The 19,155-nt window shown below is 38.2% G+C and overlaps 1 protein-coding gene across 1 annotated transcript in view; it reads left to right on the forward strand.

Moving 5' to 3' along the window:
- The window catches only part of LOC142139150 (interleukin-5 receptor subunit alpha-like), a 57,328-nt gene that overhangs the window by 24,058 nt on the left and 14,115 nt on the right, over nt 1-19,155 (forward strand). The window contains exons 4-7 of the mRNA XM_075196511.1: nt 30-171; nt 4,940-5,048; nt 5,144-5,325; nt 7,736-7,887. Coding sequence (XP_075052612.1) covers nt 30-171; nt 4,940-5,048; nt 5,144-5,325; nt 7,736-7,887 — 585 coding nt within the window. The remainder of the gene's footprint in view (nt 1-29; nt 172-4,939; nt 5,049-5,143; nt 5,326-7,735; nt 7,888-19,155) is intronic.

Genomic DNA, 19,155 nt, shown 5'->3' on the forward strand with positions numbered 1-19,155 from the left:
TTCTCCAAATTTGTTTTAATCATTCTTAGGAGATACTGACAGAAAACTATAAGATTATTAATCTTCGCCTGCATCCTGGGTTCATAGCATCAGTATCAAACGCACTTTGTGAGAATAATGTAATAATGTTAGAAGGCAACCAGACTGAAATTGTTTACAAGGCTGCGAATAGTAAGTGTAAATTATCATTAATATGACATTTAAGTACCAATTGCTAAATTGCATGTGTATATAATATGATGCAATGATGGGCAACATGCAGCCCAGTCTCCTTCATGTTTAGAAAGTATACCATTAGAAGACTAAAAGGAAATTATCTTTTTCTAGATTGACCTGTGCTTCTATCACATATCACATGCAGCAATGTACACCATAGGTTATCATCCAAGAACTAATTTCCTACTATAACAACATAACACAAATCACGTGACAATTTGTTGAATTGCAAAGTAATGTCCAACCACAGTGTAAAAAAATTCTGGAAGTTCTCTGGCATGGTGTATCTCTCGTTATGAATGGGATTTATTCCTCTTTCTCCAGGTGAAACATGTAAAATAAAGCAATGAAAAAACATCATAGTGCAGACCACACATTAATTTTATATTTAATATTTTAAATGATCCACATTAGCATTCAATGTTTTATAAAAGTGTCAGTAAGAAATAGATAATTGTTACTTGTTAGAATCTCTCATACTGACTGTGTCTTGGATAACATTTTTACCCACCCTCTCGAAAAAAAGAGGAAGAAACATCAGGTGGATTTCCAGGGGTGTGCCCCCCTTTTCAGGAGAACTGCCCTGGTACCAGCGTTCCTTTTTTCAGCTGCTGATGCCCAATTAAGAGTATATCTGTAAACCAGTGTAGATGCCTCCTCGCATAACACGGCTTCTTGATTCATCCTCCATTGCTCCATCAAAAATTTTCAGACCTTCAAAGGTGTTGCTTTTTAAAACCCCCAATCCACTGTTGAAGAGTAGTTAGCAATTTATCCATAATAGGAGTTAGAAGCACCGCATTTTCAATCTCTAAACTTTTGTAGATGTGCCTCACAGGCAATGTTAAAATACTGCAGCTTCCAAAGCTTTACCTCTCAGTTCAGGGGTTAAGTACTATGCCCACTGCCAGTCAGCTGGTACTGACTGCACGTTTTTTGAAATCCCACAGAAAATTGTTCAAATCTCCATCTTTTTTGCACAAATGGGTCAGCTAATACAATCCTCTCTGGTTTTCTAAAGAAATGGGGAATTTAGTAGAGCAATCTTTAAGCCTCTCATTCTACGCCCTTTGTGCTGCTTTTCTCTGCAGCCTCTTGCTTGACTAATTTTTCTGTCTGGCACTGTGGTAGCAGTTGCATTTTTGAAGCAGTTTGCAAATAAATGTCCATAGTAGTATCTATAGTTGAATTATTAGAATCCTCTTCTGAAAGCAACAGTCCAGTAACTTGTGCAATTTCCATGGCCAGACCATTCTCTGAAGCAGGGCTGGGCCACCCATCTTAGCTTCAAACATCAGACAAGAGAGTTCTATTAATCAATCTTTGTTTTTGCCAATGTTGGAATTCCACAAAATAAATAGGGACCACAAAAAGGGAGTGAGCTGCTGCAGATTATGTCTTTAAAATATTGTAAGCATTGAGTTCTGTCTTTGGTGGATAACTAAGCTAAATAATTGGTGTAATTCTCAGGAACTCCTGGCCTTATTTATAATTTAACATTCAATCAGCCAGTCACAAATTTACACATAGATACATATGAAATCTGACAATATTAGGTACATTTTTTGGGACAATATGTTACTACTAAATCTTCTCTCTGGGGTTACCATTTAAATTAGACATATGTCATGGTCCTATCTTCATCAATTTTATATAAATATAGTCATTGATGCCAGTATGATTTATGAACATTATTTCTCTGATGTATTACCTTTCCTATATGTATATATATGACATGCTAGACCTTATGGTTAGCATCACTTTTATGATTTCAAAGAGAACAGGACACAAGCCACAGCAGGATGTCTGGATAGGACAGCTAGAGAGCAGACACAGGCATGGTTAAATTTACCACTTTATTACTTGCCCACATTGAGTAAACATGATAAAAGCAACTCAACATGGGAATGATCATATATATATATAGTTTTATTTTAGTCACTCCAGACAATATCAAGGTCAGAACTTCACCAATGACTTCAGGATTCTCCATAATGCATTATAATCTTTATACTGCTCATGAAGTCAAGGTTAGGTTGAGCACAGATCTTGATGCTATTGATAATAGACCTTCAATATCCTTTCAAAAGCATGTTAACAACATACTGTATTTATTAGATTCTAACACGCAATTGATTGTAAGAAGTACACTAAGACTGAATCCTGTCAATAAAATAAAACACTAAAATATTATATCTACTGCTAACAATTTTTTTTTATTATACCAGTGATAGAAAGCAATTTACCGGCACTAAAAACAACAATAGGGAAACACACTAGGGGGTATATTTACTAATCTGCGGGTATGAAAAAGTGGAGATGTTGCCTATAGCAACCAATCAGATTCCAGCTATCATTTATTTAGTACATTCTACAAAATGACAGCTAGAATTCGATTGGTTGCTATAGGAACATCTCCACTTTTTCATACCCGCAGATTAGTAAAAAACCCCCTAGTGTGCAAACCCACAGTTTAGTAAATCTAGCCCTAAATGTAAAGAATATACACAAAACAATAATACTGTACAAAATTTCACCACCTGCATTATTCTTTCTGGGGTCAGCTTCCAAGCTGTTGATGTCCATTCTGCCAATTTTGATGCCGGTCTTCATTTTTCTGGAAGGTGTCAGCGGAAGGTTGTCAATCAACAGCCGGGAATCATATTCCTTTCTCAAGTAATCCTTAAATGATTTGTTGACTGAAACATCGAGTGACTGTAGTTGGCTAGTTATGCCACCAGGAAACACAACAAAGTCAACACATTGTTGTACAATTTTATTTTTGACTTAGTTGGACAAATGTCCACAAAATGCATCAAGTACTTGGATGTTTAGGTGGTGTGAGAGAAGCACTGGTAAAGAAGTGAGTGGCAGGTATATAACTCCTAAATTCCTGTCATTGGTATTTTAAACCACCAGAGAGATTGTTAGGTGTGTGGGAAAAGCGTCCCAGTGCAGTTTTCAGAGCAGACTAATTAGGAGTTGCACCTGTTTGCTGCCTGTAAAAGACTGCAGCTCTGATCACTCTCTCTCACTGTCTGGGGAGGAGGTCAGATGGCTCCTGAGAGAAATTTCAACTTTGATCTGTGAGTTCCATTGTTTGGTTTAAGCGAGGGACACTAGACCCCTCACTCTAGAGAGAGAAATACCCCTGAATTAGTAGCCGAAGGCTAGGATTTTGTTTAGATTTTGTTCTGTTTGCAAGCTGGTGAATAAAACTAGTTGAGACTATTGAACCTGAAATACTGGATTTGTGTGATTTATCTGGCTGAAGTGCAAACGTCCACCCCAGAGGACGGCAGCCCCATTACGATCTTGTCACAATGGGTTACAAAGACTTACGGGACATTTATTCCACACAACATTTAGCCAGTTTCCGATAAGCTCTGCCATACCCATCCATTTTTCTGTGCATGCACAATAAGATCTTTGAGAAAAATTTAATTGTTCGGTATGGTTTTAGAATTATATATGGTGCAACTTTCGACAATCAGCGGTGATGAAATGCATCACAGTGATATGCTGCTTTTTGTTGTCAGTACTTGTAATCTTGATTTCTTTATCACCTTTAAAGTTGACTGAGTAATTTCGAGGCATATCAAAGAAGACCAGCGTTTCATCAGCATTTCCAATTTGACTGAACTCATATTTACTTTTTTTCCTTAATTTGATCACGTATCACTGAAAGTTAATTAGCTGCTGTTGAAAGTCTGCTGGAATTTTTTGACAGAAAGATGTTCAGTGTCTTATTGTTGATAATCTGCTACAATGCATTAAGTGTGTCACACTTAAAAAATCTTTTAGTATTTTTCTTCAGAAATTTCTCGCTATTACTTATATTTCTTAACAAACTCGGTGCCAGAAAGGATTTCAGGTTTTTTTGTCCTTTTAAATATGATATCAGGTTTTTCCGCCACTATAAGACCCAAAATAGGATCCATGCGAATGATCTTCCAATGTTTATTAAGGGTATATTTTATCTTCTTTTCATCTCTGCTAAATTCCGTAATAAAAGGGATCATTTAATTTCTAACTTTTTTGGCTTTATAGGTTAACAATGCTTCTCTCTCAGTATTATTCTTTTTTTTCCAATGCTCCAGTTATTATTTTCTGAGGGTAACACCTTTACCTAAATCTATCCACATAAATCTGCAATTGTTCAGTACATACCTCCCTATCTGAACAATTTATTTTTATATGGTTCAATTGAGATTTACGAATATTATTTTTCCATTTCAAGGTGACAACTGTTATAATATAACTAGTTGTTGGTGTGATGGAAAATTCCTGTAATATATACAAATACTCATCACGACTAAATATCCCATTTTTCAAGGTCTGTTGAACTAGGTTTTTTAGTTCACCTGCAAAATAATTAGTAGGATCTTTATCCAATATTCTGTATGACTTTTCATCTGCCAACAATCTTTCAACTTCTAAGATGTAATCAGTCCTATTTAATATGACAATTGTCCCCTCCCCCTGTCAGCCTGCTTAATAACATTCTTGTCATTATTCATTAAGTTATCAAGTGTCCTCATTTCAGAGTAGGAGATGTTCGTTTCACTAATTTCCTCTTTGCATTCTATGGTTGCTACTGGATAATTTACTTTGCACAATTTTTGTAAAAATGTACGCCACCATATCGATGATGTCCTGAGGTGGGCTGGTTGTGAAATTTACTTCTTCTTATTTTCACACTCATATATTTCTCTTCTTTCAGTTTACATCAACAATGTGTCATGTGCACTATACAATTTAACCAATCTCAATTGTACGTGGGACTTGAAAAAAGATGCTCCAGAAGACACAGACTACTCTTTTGCGTTGCGGTACTTTACAGTTTGCAATAGTTTATTTCCCTGAGTTGTTTTCTCTAAGTTGCTGCAAAATTTTAATGAATAATTATTTAACTTGATTTGTTTAGATTAAGAACTAAATGTTTGGGTTGCAAGCAATATTTCAAAAAGCAAGGAAAAAATATTGGATGTCACATGAAAGATCTGTTTTCGATATATGATAAAAATGAAAATCTGCAATATAAAATTAGGATTCAGCTCTTCAATCATATATACAATTTTACAAAAACCTTTAGAACAGAAATAATAGGTGAGTTTCATTTGATATCTATCTATCTATCTATCTATCTATCTATCTATCTATCTATCTATCTATCTGTCTATCTGTCTATCTATCTATCTATCTATCTATCTGTCAATCCTCCAGCAGAGAATTAAATTTCCTGTCTTGATATGGCATGTTTTCATAACATTATGAAATTACAAAACAACATTTAAAGGCATTGTAAATATATATTAATTATCACTAAAACTCCCTATCAGTTCCTTCACATAAACTTTCTTCCCTTATTGTAACCTGCCAGATTACCCTTTCCGTAGTAGCCATGCTATTAGTAAAACAATCTTGCTCTCTAAAATATTATATATTCATCAACACTCCATTTATCAAAGTGGCAATTTTCAGTTGCCCACCCTGAAAATTTGTTGTACCTGATTTTTTCACAATTCTAGGTAAACAAACTTTGCCCTTGGAAATGTTGCTGAAGCAATGAATATTGAATAGTAATGTACTGTTATATGTAAAAAGTTTATCCATACGCACAATGTACCCAATCACCCCACTACATAAATTGTCAATTAATGTTTCAGCCATTGGCTAATGAAATACTTACTCCTCCAGATAACTTACCCGAGAACCTGCTCTGTGAAAACACAATGTTGGCAGATATGCTCTTCTAACCAAATATGATAATAATCTGTTAGTGTTATATGTACATGTAAAAGAGAGCTTTAGCACTCCTTGTGTTCAATTTCTACTGGAGGTTGTGGTCAACCCCCAGTTGCGTCACTGCATGGAAAATCAGTTTGTTAATAGGGAGATTAACATCTCAAGCTTTCCCATTATTGGCATCTACTGTAGAAAACATGGGGCCTACAAAAACATCCAGGTTATATACCAAGTTTTTCGTCAAGTTGCTTTCCGGCCTTTACCTGTTATTAAGAAATTGAAAACTTTAATATCAAAAATTGTGGTTTATGACATGGAGGATCTTCATCCGCAACTAATAAATTGATTCTATTTATAATCCACGAGGCATATCTGACTACAGCAAGGTCGCACCAAGTCTAATTATTGACAGACACTAGTTGTCAACATTAAGGGCAACCTCATGCAGATTTAAGGAATTTAGTAAGGCTTTGTCTTCATTTCCCCACATTGGTATAGTCTGTTAGGAAGCAATGTATTCACAAACAATTGTATATATTTGCCAATTCATGTAGAAATTAAACTATGCCTTGTTTGACTAGTTGCCTACTATAACTAACAAGTTAAGGGAAGACAGGAAAAAATTCTGAGAGAGGAGACAATTCTCCCTGAGAGAGCTTATCAAAAAGCGCTGTCCATCTTATTAAACATCTAGTTGTAGGAGCATGGTGATGTGAATTATGTAATCTCATCTCTGCCACTCCATTTATTGAGGTGGGTGAGAGCTAGAAAAAGTAGAAAAGTATACTTTTGGGGACTGAATCAGTGAATTTCTTTCAGAGAGACCTTATTAGGTTGCAAGGAAATACATGACTCTAATCTAGATTTCACCATTTTTTGCTCACTATAGCAGCCTTGATTGAGGAGCACTGTGTCAATTTATTGATCAATTATGCAAATATTAAAACTTTACATAGCAAGATGCCATAACATTTGCATAATTGATCAACATTACACGAAAAATCTCCTCCTACACAGATGTGGTAGTGTTAGCACGAGGGGGTGCTCCCTTCTCCCCTGCTTTGAGTTCTCTCACTCTTGCAGCCTGAAAGAAACTCTTGAAAAAAATGTCCAGATACATGCATAGATATATACAGTCAAAGTGGTTGGTATATAGTATACTGCCACTTCTCCCACTGACTTCATTGTAAAACTGTTTAGCCCAAAAGCTCTGTTAATGCTTATAGTTATGCATACTTAAATAGGAAAGAAAGTAGGCTTATCTGGAGTAAGAAATCTTCTTTTTCTTCAATGATCAAATATATTGATTCTTGAAGTCTCAGTTTTGTCTGTTGTTGGTTCTACAAAGCACCCACAAATAAACCAAAAAGGCCAAGAGGCCATTAATATGGTGTAAATTATTTTTATTGGTTAAAAACATAAGTAATAACCCGTACATTGTTTAAATTGGTCAATAGCTTATCTCAAATCCCCTAAATAAATAAAGTTGAAGACATCACTCATCAAAATTCCTGACATCAACCTTTTTTTTTTTAAAGCAGGCACATTTTTATCACATATATAGCTGGTAAATTAGAGTAAATTAGACTAATGTGTGTTATTCAAATTAAAGGAGAACTACTGTAAAGGAGGGACCAGGGGGATAATTGGCCATTAAGGTGAAGAAAAGGATGGAGTAGTAATGTTATGCCAGTTATAAAGTTTTAAACATGTCTAACTGTTTAAAGAATTGGTCATGCTTTAATTTTAGTTTACACTTTGTTGATTGTAGAAATACTGAATCCTCCAATCAATATTTCAGTATCATCTGAAAATGGAAATACAAAACTTGAATGGTATACTCCTCCAAGTGTGATATCTACACCAAACTGTTTTCAGTATCAAATAAAGGTTATAGAGACCCAGATAAATCTAATATTCAAGGTAAATATAAGATATAAATCATTAAATAGTATGGAATTTTAGCAAAATGACAGTACAAATGTAAATAAATAGATTACTAGGTTTTATGGGTTTGGTTAAAAATGGACTTTGTGTTAACGAGGAAAAATACATTTGATAGAGTCAATTCTTATATGTTTTACACTGAATGTAATTAAAATGTATATAGACAAACATTGTCTTAGCGAACTACACATATTTCAGTATTCACTTACCAGATGTTCCCAAAGTAGCACAATTATGCCCTAGTGTTCACAACCTAGAATGTTATTAACAACTACAAGTGGGACCCTCAGTCGGGGAAAATATTCTGTTAGCCACATAGGTACGTGGAACAAAATTACAATCTACAAAACTGCAATCAGATTTATAACATTTTGGTTGATTCATAGTCTTAACAACTTTAGCATGTATCTGTAATAAAGAGTTCTCTCCAGAGTAGTCACCATAATTATTTTTATCTTGTTTTAAATCAGGAGGCAAAAGCCAATGATCCACTTCATGACAGATCCCATACGGAAATAAGAAACTTCTTATCATTATTATGTGTCCTGTATTTATGGAGTGGCATAGGGAAGGCAGCTTTGGTTGTGTGCCTATCACAGATGCCTGCATTTCCTTCAAATGATAAGTAATTTTTATCAGATAAGTTATGGTCCCATAATGGGCTTTAGCTAACTCAATGGCCAGACTTAACACCAGATTAGGAAGTTGTTGTTCTAAGGCTATGCAACACAAGAGGTAAGGCCATTGTGGAACATTTTGTTGGGTGACTTCATTAGAGGAGATCACCTGGAGTATATTATACCTGGAAACAAAATTTTGCACAAATTTCTGTTATACTAACAGTCTGTGAGGTCATAGGATAGACCACTACCTATCCTGAAAACAAATCTACACATGCCAGTACATACTGTAACTTTCTCACCTTAGGAAGTTGGAAGAAGTCAATCTGTTTTACCTGGAAAAGTCCTTCAGTAGGTGGGAGATGAGAAGGTTCTATTTGCACTGGCCTGTCTGGATTGCTCCTCAAACAGATAAGGCTACACTCATAATGTTTAGAAGTAAAGGTGGGGAATCCAGGGACATACCAGCAGACTTACCATGTCCCTTTTACCTACACAGTTTAATCTGTGTGACAGCTCAGCTAGTACAGGTAGGAGAAACTTAGGTACTACTGACTTTCCTTCTTTACTGAACCACAATCTATGTGCACCAGTGATAAATCTGCTATTCTTCCATTGGGAGAATTTCTGTTGAGAAGAAGCTGATTTCATAAATATTAGAGTCTGTTTGTCAGGTACAATAACAACATTCAGCATCATGGGGATATCTCTGCGATCTTTTGACACCTGGGGGTAAATTTATCAACTGGGGTTTTGAAAAAATGAAGATGTTGCCTGTAGCAACCAATCAGATTCTAGCTGTCATTTTGTAGAATGTACTAAATAAATGATAACTAAAATGTGATTGATTGCTACAGGCAACATCTTCACTTTTTCAAACTCGCAGCTTTATAAATTTACCCCTTGGTCCTGTCCGGAGGAGGGTGTATGAAAAATACTGGAATGAGTTGTAATACATTTAAGCTCCTGTTAGTACTCCAGAGACATTTCAATTACTCTTGAACTATTGACGTATACTTGCAAAAACATTTTCCCTCAAACATACATGCATTTTCCACACATTCATCCACATACAACAACAATTTCAACTTACAAAACATTTTTCTTACAAACTTTCTGTCATAGAGTATACTATTTTTAAATGAGAGATTCTGCAGCATCAATTTCCACACACAGCCCTTCTTTGCTTCTTTTTAACACACAGAAGGACACAGAAAGGGTAGGGCACACTCTTTCCCAGAGCTTCTCACAGATCTTCTTACAGAATTGGGAGCACAGGAGAGCTGTAATACATCTGATTCAAAAAAATTCATATAAGGGGAAAAGTTCATTTGTCTTGTGGATTCCCCATCTTTTACGATATCTCATAGCAGTTATACAATCTATCAGATCTTTGATCCACTCACTTAACCATAATGTGTGCTACATATCAGGAAGGAAATAGGCTATAGGCTTCTTAAAGCAAACTAGTATATGCTTTCCACTCTTTTACATCTTTGCCCAGCACAGTCTGTAATTGTCCCAAAATGTGCACGTCAAAAAGCCAGACATAGGAAAGAAACATGGTCTCAGTTCTTTCTGTTCCATTTGTACATATACAGTCAAGTCCATAAATATTGGGATATCGACACAATTCTCATATTTTGGGCTCTATACACCACCACAATGGATTTTTTAATGAAACTAACAAGATGTGCTTTAACTGCAGACTTTCAGCTTTAATTTGAGGATATTTATATCCAAATCAGGTGTACAATGTAGGAATTACAATGGTTTCTATATGTGCCTCCCACTTTTTAAGGGACCAAAAGTAATGGGACAATCGACTCAAAAGCTATTTCATGGACATGTGTGGGCTATTCCCTCGTTATTTCATCATCAATTAAGCAGGTAAAAGGTCTGGAGTTGATTCTAGGTGTGACATTTGCATTTGGAATCTGTTGCTGTCGACTCTCAATATGAGATCCAAAGAGCTGTCACTATCAGGGAAGCAAGCCATCATTAGGCTGAAAAATCAAAACAAACCCATCAGAAAGATAGCAAAAACATTAGGGGGTAAATGTATTAAGCTCCGGATTCTTCAACATTCGCGAGTTCGGGCATCTTCGGCGTTTAAATTTAAAGCGGCGCTACCTTGTAAAGGCAAACTTCCCTTTACAAGGCAGCGCCGCTTTAAATTTAAATGCCGAAGATGCCGAACTCGCGGGTGTTGAAGAACCCGGAGCTTAATACATTTACCCCTAGGTGTGGCCAAATCAACTGTTTGAAACATTCTTAAAAAGAAAGAACGCACCAGAGAGCTCAGCAACACCAAAAGACCCGGAAGACCACAGAAAACAACTGTGGTGGATGACAGAAGAATTTCTTCCCTGGTGAAGAAAAACCCCTTCACAGCAGTTGGCCAAATCAAGAACACTCTCCAGGAGGTAGGTGTATATGTGTCAAAGTCAACAATCAAGAGAAGACTTCACAAGAGTGAATATAAAGGGTTCACCACAAGATGTAAACCATTTTGTGAGCCACAAAAACAGGAAGACCAGATTAGAGTTTGGCAAACATCATCTAAAAAAGCCATTACAGTTCTGGAACAACATCCTATGGACAGAGGAGAAAAAGATCAACTTGTACCAGAGTGATGGGAAGAGAAGAGTATGGAGAAGGAAAGGAACTGCTCATGATCCAAAACATACCACCTCATCAGTGAAGCATGGTGGTGGTAGTGTCATGGCGTGGGCATGTATGTCTGCCAATGGAACTGGTTCCCTTATATTTATTGATGATGTGACTGCTGACAAAAGCAGCAGGATGAGTTCTGAAGTGTTTCAGGCAATATTATCTGCGCATATTCAGTCAAATGCTTCAGAACTCATTGGACGACGCTTCACAGTGTAGATGGACAATGACCCGAAGCATACTGCAAAAGCAAACAAAAAGTTTTTTAAGGCAAACAAGTGGAATGTTATGCAATGGCCAAGTCAATCGTCTGACCTGAATCCGATTGAGCATCCATTTCACTTGATGAAGACAAAACTGAAGGGAAAATGCGGCAAAAACAAGCAGGAACTGAAAACATTTGCAGTAGAGGCCTGGCAGAGCATCACCAGGGATGAAACCAGCATCTGGTGATGTCTATGCCTTCCAGACTTCAGGCTGTAATTGCCTCCAAAGGATTTGCAACAAAGTATTGAAAAGTAAAAGTTTGATGTAGGATTGTTTAGTTTGTCCCATTACTTTTGGTCCCTTAAAAAGTGGGAGGCACATATAGAAACCGTTGTAATTTCTACACTGTTCACCTGATTTGGATGTAAATTCCCTCAAATTAAAGCTGAAAGTCTGCAGTTAAAGTACATCTTGTTTATTTCATTTAAAATCCATTGTGGTGGTGTATAGAGCCCAAAATATGAGAATTGTGTCGATGTCCCAATATTTATGGACTTGACTGTATCTCATATAATTTAACCCAACTATCTCTGGTGTCACATCTGGAAGTTTTATTCCATCGATGTTTGGCGTCTCCCAGTTCTCACCCACAAAAATCTTTATAATCCTGCAACTAGTGACATAGGAGTGTCCACTCGCCAATAGGACAAAAGTCAATTTACCTCCGCACTTAGTGGAACAATGCAAGACTCATTCAATCTCACTGGGTATCAATACAGACTGTATAGCAGGAGAGTAATACATATATCTGCTGTTGTGTATTAATAAAAAGAAGAACATTTGAATCTTACCTAGAGAATTCAAGGTCGTTTTCCAGCTACGGCAGCACTTCTCAAAGTCAACAAGACTTTCTCTTATAAGACAGGAAGTGAAATAAAAGGTAAAGGTAATAAAGCTCACATTTTAATTCCGGGCACAGTCAATCCCTGTCCTATGATTAGGAGTTATCATCTTTCTTCAAGAGAGAGCTGTCTGTGAAATTCGAGTCACACTGCACCAAGTTGTTATAGTTAGGATTTTTCCAATCAGTATGAATTCAAAAATCATAAGCCTTTGACTTAAATGTGAGTTTCTTTATTTAGGCTTGAAAGCATAGGTGAACCATTATAACAAAGATCTGAACAGCAATTAATGCATTTGCACAGTCTTTAATACCGGTCTTGTTAATGGGCAGATTTTAGTTTACAGTGTGTGACCTTTTCTGGGTCCTCAGTACTTCTGGTGTCTCTTGTAACTTGACACAACCAGGTACAGGAATGTGTCTTATCTCTCTGTTAGGCAGCAGTCTGTGCAGACTATTAGCTCATGTTAACTGTTAAACATAAATATATATATATATATATATATATATATATATGACTCAGTTTTGCGCCAGTTTCGGATCTCAAAACAAGGCACAACATAATTTCTGAGAAAATAGCCGTGCTCTGCTCTGAAAATACCGTTTACAGTTAAACTGTAGAATACAACGTTAGACAGGGTGAAAGCAGGACGGAGAAAACAATAGAATAGTTGTCATTATTGTAAAGCAGTTCTGTATGGGTCAGTCAGCTAGAATAGTTTGCTGATTAATTGGTTGTAATTTCAATCTGTCAGGGAGTTTAGATGGAGTAATGGCTACTGATTGTTATTAATGCACATCTATATAGTACTAGTATATATACTAAGGTAACTATCATTCTGAACTGACTAGTATATTTAGTGGAGAAAAACATTGTGCTCTGGCTATACTACTCTTAGCAGCACAACCTCCCCCCAAAATTACATTTATTCCTTTTAAAATTTCAAGCTTTTCTAGTGGAATTAATGTGGTGTGGAGCAGTGACATCTGTTTTAAGATGGAAAAAAATAAGATGTTTGTGTGTAAGGGTCAGCAGCATAAACCTCAAAACATTTTTCTGATGTTCATTACTTGTGAAGTTGTTAAGGGTCATTCAATAACATCTCTATAAGGTGAGAAAAAAGGGTGCGTTTCAGCGTCAGCAGATGAACCCATTATGGAACCAGCAAGGAAAACATTTTGCAATCCTGTAGGCGCTGACAAATCCATGCATTTTCCCATAAATCTTAATGCACGTACACAAAAGTAGGTACAAGACATCACATCCTCGCATGACAAGAGTGTTTCTTTATGGTATGAGTAAGGTAGAACTGTGCTGCAATTCTGTCCTTGTGAGTCAAGCAAGGGGACTGATATATTTGACGGTTACCATGTATATCTACATCCATTTGTTATGTCCAGTTTCGTCCATGCCAGGAAGCTCGGTGGTGTTTGGAGTCTAAGGTACCTGTTCCTCTGGGGGCACAGGGTCCATAGGTGACCTAAAAATGCAGTGTAAGAATTATGTAAAACAGACAAAATAGAAAGGACAATGGTTGGCTTTCCCGCACAAGTATGTATAACTGACTTTGATGCAGATTTGCTTGACTAAAACATCTGTCTTAACAAGACGATGCATTTGAAAGCCCACATTCGGAGATATTAAAATGAAAGCATTTGGCACTGGCAAAGAATACATGTATAGATGGAAATATGATGGCTGACAATTTATGCTACATGATGAGGTTAGAGAACCGTGTAGACTATTTCATTATTTTTTTTAAATGAATCAGAGAAAGCAGATGCAACAATGGTAAAGTTGCAAAATCCTTCATCAAGACAGCTCACTATAGACTTGGGCCAAAATTGGTGAAAATTTGGACAGTGTGATTTTACAAAATAGACTGGAAATAACTAGAAATGAATGTTAAAACTATAAATAGAAATATAGGAGCAAAAACAGCTCAAAAATCACATAATTTTACCTATTTTTCACAATTTTTTTATTAAATTCACATCTAAAACCAAAACCTTTTAGGATTTTTGAGCAAAACCAGTAACAAACCCAAAACACAAAGACATTTTAGTACCAAAATCACATCCAAAACAAAAATAAGGGGATCAGCGCACATCTCTAATATATTCCTTTATGAATTTGTTTTTTCATCCAAGTTCCATAAAATTCATAACATAAGAACAATCATAGTGACCATTTTGTTAAATCCAAAGTCCATTAAAACAATAACAGACCCCCCCAAAATAGATCTTAGACTGCAGACAGTGTTATAGATTTTTATACCTACAGAATGAGTAGCCTAGAAGCTGTTTCCTCCTTCTTAATCAGAGAACTGTCATAATTGTTGTGTAGGCGGGTTTCTGGCAAGCTGGAAGCCCACTAATTTTTGTTTCTCTGGTAACTAAATTAATTTGACTTGTATATATTCGATTTCAATTTTACAATTTACAATCCCTATGAGATTTCTCATACATAGAAATATTACTACATTAATGGGTACATAGCAAAACGCATACATTTTAACTTATGTAGGAAACACCATTAGGTTTATTCTTGAGTTTCCCTGGTATTTCTAAGAGGTGCATATCCACCAGACTTAGAATCTCCCTCTCCTTACTCCTTCCCCAAATATTGCCTGTTACACCATGAAGTAACCAAGGGATGTTATGAGGCCCATCTTTTGTGATTGGCAGATTATAATAGTAGTAGGTGGAGAGATCACCCAGGGCCCAGAGAAGCAGGGGTCCCACTTATATAACCCCATTTACTTTTGTCTTTTCCACCTTCTTCTGCTTGGCAGATATGTGCCCTGTTATTGCCGTGGGTAAAAGTGACAAAGGGTACAAAGAGCTCAAGATCCTGACAGGTGAGAGCAGCCACACTGGATTTACTGCCCTATTACTAAAGTGGGAGGTGGGAGGCTACAGCAGAGGGTTCAAGAAGGTCAGTATTCTTCTAGGTGTGAGCACCCTTACTACACAATGCGCCTATCAAAAACATTTGCATTCAGCTTGTGGCTTTCCAGCTTTTTGAACTACAAGTTCAAACATGAATTACGGGACATACTTAGACTTCAACACTAGTTCTACAACTTGCTTGATTTCAATACTAGTTGTACAACACCTAAGGGTAAATGTATTAAACTATGTTTCTGGCCAAACACAACTATTCAGCGACATTGCCAGCTAGGTTTAAAATAGCTATTTAATTAAAGAAACGCTTTGGCTTTAATCAAATTGTCATTTTAAATTTGGCCATCAATATCACCGAATACTGGAGATTTGCCAGAAGAACAGTTTAATACATTCACTCACTAAAGTGACAAGATGTCTACCTCCACAAAATGGTGTAAATCAGCATAATCTGTTGATAATGACATTGCGACTGTCAACAGTATTTTTGTCAACAGTCACAATGTCAACATTTTAAACATGACAACAGAATGAATATGTTGACATTTATACTGGTATAACTGTTGACAAATTCATCATCGCCATATCGTACCCAACCCTGTGTGATGATGGGTGAGTGCTATCAATTCACGATTAGCAACGTTGTAAGATGTGTATATATATATATATATATATATATATATATATATATATATATATATGCAGTTCCTCTTGCAGCCCTTCACTTCTCATAATGTTCATTTGACCATTTGACATGGTGTCACGGGCACTAGGAGTCTTTACCCAGGGATCACCAGGTGATAGGCTTACCAGAGCAGTATAGGTGGTAATATGGTACTCTGGTAGCAGGGTGATCACGGAACAGGAAATAGCAGATGATGAGATGCTCAGGAAAGTCTATGACTAGCAGCACTGGCAATATGGAGGTAGTAATACACGAGGAACTGTATGGACAAAGGACACGTGAAGGTAGTCAGTGGTCTGCGGTAGCAAGTTGTACCACTGCTATAGTGAGGAGGAATGTCCAACAGAAACGAGGAGGTGATGAGAATCAGCGGTCTGCGGATAGCAAGTTGTACCGCTGTCTGAGTGAAGGAATGGAATCCAAGTGGAGATATCCGGGGAGTCAGTGGTCTGCGTTAGCAAGTTGTACCACTGCTATGTGAGAGGATACTGGAACAGGTGAAACTGTAAACAGGAGTCAGTGGTCTGCCACTAGCAAGTTGTACCACTGAATATATATGTGAGGAGGTGCACGGGGAGAGACTGCAACACAATATATACACGGGCACCTTGACTTTGATCCACAGTAATATGCACAATATAAATGTATAAATGACTGAACAATACTGCCAATATAGAAAGTCTCTTGAAGTAGTCCAGCATAAGATAACACAGTCAATGATGGCAATAGACTCAGCGGATAGCACACTCCAGAGGAGAACCAACACAGTCCAGCAAGGTATGCAATACACAGCACAGTCAATGAGAAGTATGCATACCGTGGTTCAGGAGGCAGTCAGACAGGAGTGCAGAGATACCTGAACGGCAGGAGGCCGGCAGGATGCGAAGTCCCTGGATGGGTGAAGCGGTGGTCTAGTAGGTGCAGCGCACGGGAAGGTAGACCAGCAGGGAACACAGGAAAGCGTGGAGAGCGGATCAGCAGTAGATGGATGAGTAGTGCTGAGGAGTAGCAGCAGCGGGTCTCTGCGGGAACACGGAGGTAGCCAATAGCAACCAGCAGGTGCAGTAACGATGGGACACGGGAGAGCAGAGTTGAACAGGCACTGTTGATCACGGAGAATAGCGGGTAGCAATAGTGGAGGCAGACTCAAGGAAACACGGGAGCGTTGACAAGGACTGAAGACTGAAGCGCACAGAGGCAGCGGATAGGAATCAGCCAAACAGTCACGATGAAACACAGACGGGTTGCAGGTTGAAGACTGTAGTGCACGGAGGCAGCGGATAGGAATCAGCTAGCAGTCACGATGATGAAACACAGACGAGTTGCAGGTTGAAGACTGTAGTGCACGGAGGCAGCGGATAGGAATCAGCTAGCAGTCACGATGATGAAACACAGACGAGTTGCAGGTTGAAGCCTGTAGTGCACGGAGGCAGCGGATAGGAATCAGCTGGCAGTCACAATCATGAACAGGTGAGTGGATGTGGTTGAAGCCTGTAATGCACGGAGGCAGCGGATAGGCATCAGCTAACAGTCCCAATGATACATGGTAGAGTTGAAGTGATTAGAAGACTGTAGTGCACGGAGGCAGCGGATAGGAATCAGCTCACAGTCACGATGATTCAGTAGATGGTAGAAGTGGTATGGGAACCACAGTAGCAGAAGTGGTTTGGAAACCACAGAGGTAGAAGTGGTTTGGAAACCACAGGAATCAGCAGAGCTGAATAAACAAGGAAACACAGGAACACCTTCAGAGACTCATGGGGAATGAGACTCCAAGATCAGGCAACGTGGTGTTGACCACAGGTGCTTAATATAGGGAGGTTGCCTGATCTGCCAATTAAGTTAAAGGAACATACACTGAAGGTTTGGAAAGGGCTGCGCATGCGCAGTCCCTCAGGATAGAGGACGTCCACGGTTCCTAAATGTCCGGGAAGAAGCACTCACAGTCCGGTGAGTGACAGTACCCCCCCTTTTAAAGGTGGGCACAGAACGCCTGGAACCGGGCTTGTCCGGATTTTTGGAATAAAACTTCTTCAGAAGGGCAGGAGCATTAAGATCTTCAGCTTTGATCCATGAACGCTCTTCAGGACCAAAGCCCTTCCAATGAACGAGGAAACGGAGGACTCCTCGCGAAATTTTTGCATCCAATACCTCAGTAATCTCGAAATCCTCCTCCTGATGAACTTGAACTGGCTGCGGTGCTGAGGAAGGAGTCGAGAAACGGTTGATGATGAGAGGTTTGAGCAAGGACACATGGAAGGCATTGGAGATCCGAAGATTCTTAGGAAGAAGAAGTTTAACACATACTGGATTGATAACTTGAATGATCCTATATGGACCAATAAAACGAGGGGCGAATTTCATAGATGGAACCTTCAAACGAATATTTTTGGTAGATAACCAGACACGATCTCCAATTTTTAGTGGTGGAATAGCCCGCCTCTTCTTATCTGCGAAAGACTTATATTTGTTAGATGTCTTCTTTAAACAGGTTTTGACCTGAGACCAGATATTTTTGAAGGTCTGACAAGCAGTCTCCACAGCAGGAACTTGGGTGGGCGGGAGGGCAGGAAATTCCGGAAAAGACGGATGGTGACCGTAGACCACAAAGAATGGAGTTTTGGATGATGACTCATGGTACATGTTGTTATGGGCGAATTCAGCCCAAGGGAGCAATTCTACCCAGTTGTCTTGGTTGGCTGAAGAGAACATCCTAATAAAAGTCTCAAGATCTTGATTGACTCGTTCCGTTTGTCCGTTAGATTGCGGATGGTAAGACGATGAGAGTGCTAATCGTATGCCCAAGGTTTTACAAAGGGCCCGCCAGAATCTGGAAACGAATTGTATTCCTCTATCTGACACAATCTCAGACGGACATCCATGGATGCGGAAGATTTCTTTAATGAAATGTTCAGCCAGAGTAGACGAGGAAGGTAAACCGGACAGAGGGACGAAATGAGCCATCTTCGAAAATCTGTCTACCACTACCCAAATAGTATTGTGATTCTTACTTGGTGGCAAATCAGTAACGAAATCCATACTAATATGGGTCCAAGGCTTGGACGGAATGGGTAGTGGTCGCAGCAACCCTGCTGGAGTTCTGCGGGAGGATTTGAACTGAGAACATAAATCACAGGAAGCAATAAACTCTTTGACGTCTCTCCTCATTGAAGGCCACCAGTAACTACGAGAGAGAATCTCAAAGGTCTTATGTTCACCGGCGTGTCCAGAAAAACGAGAGGCATGGAACC

The sequence above is a fragment of the Mixophyes fleayi genome, chromosome 2, assembly GCF_038048845.1.
Source record: "Mixophyes fleayi isolate aMixFle1 chromosome 2, aMixFle1.hap1, whole genome shotgun sequence".
Lineage (NCBI taxonomy): Eukaryota > Metazoa > Chordata > Amphibia > Anura > Limnodynastidae > Mixophyes > Mixophyes fleayi.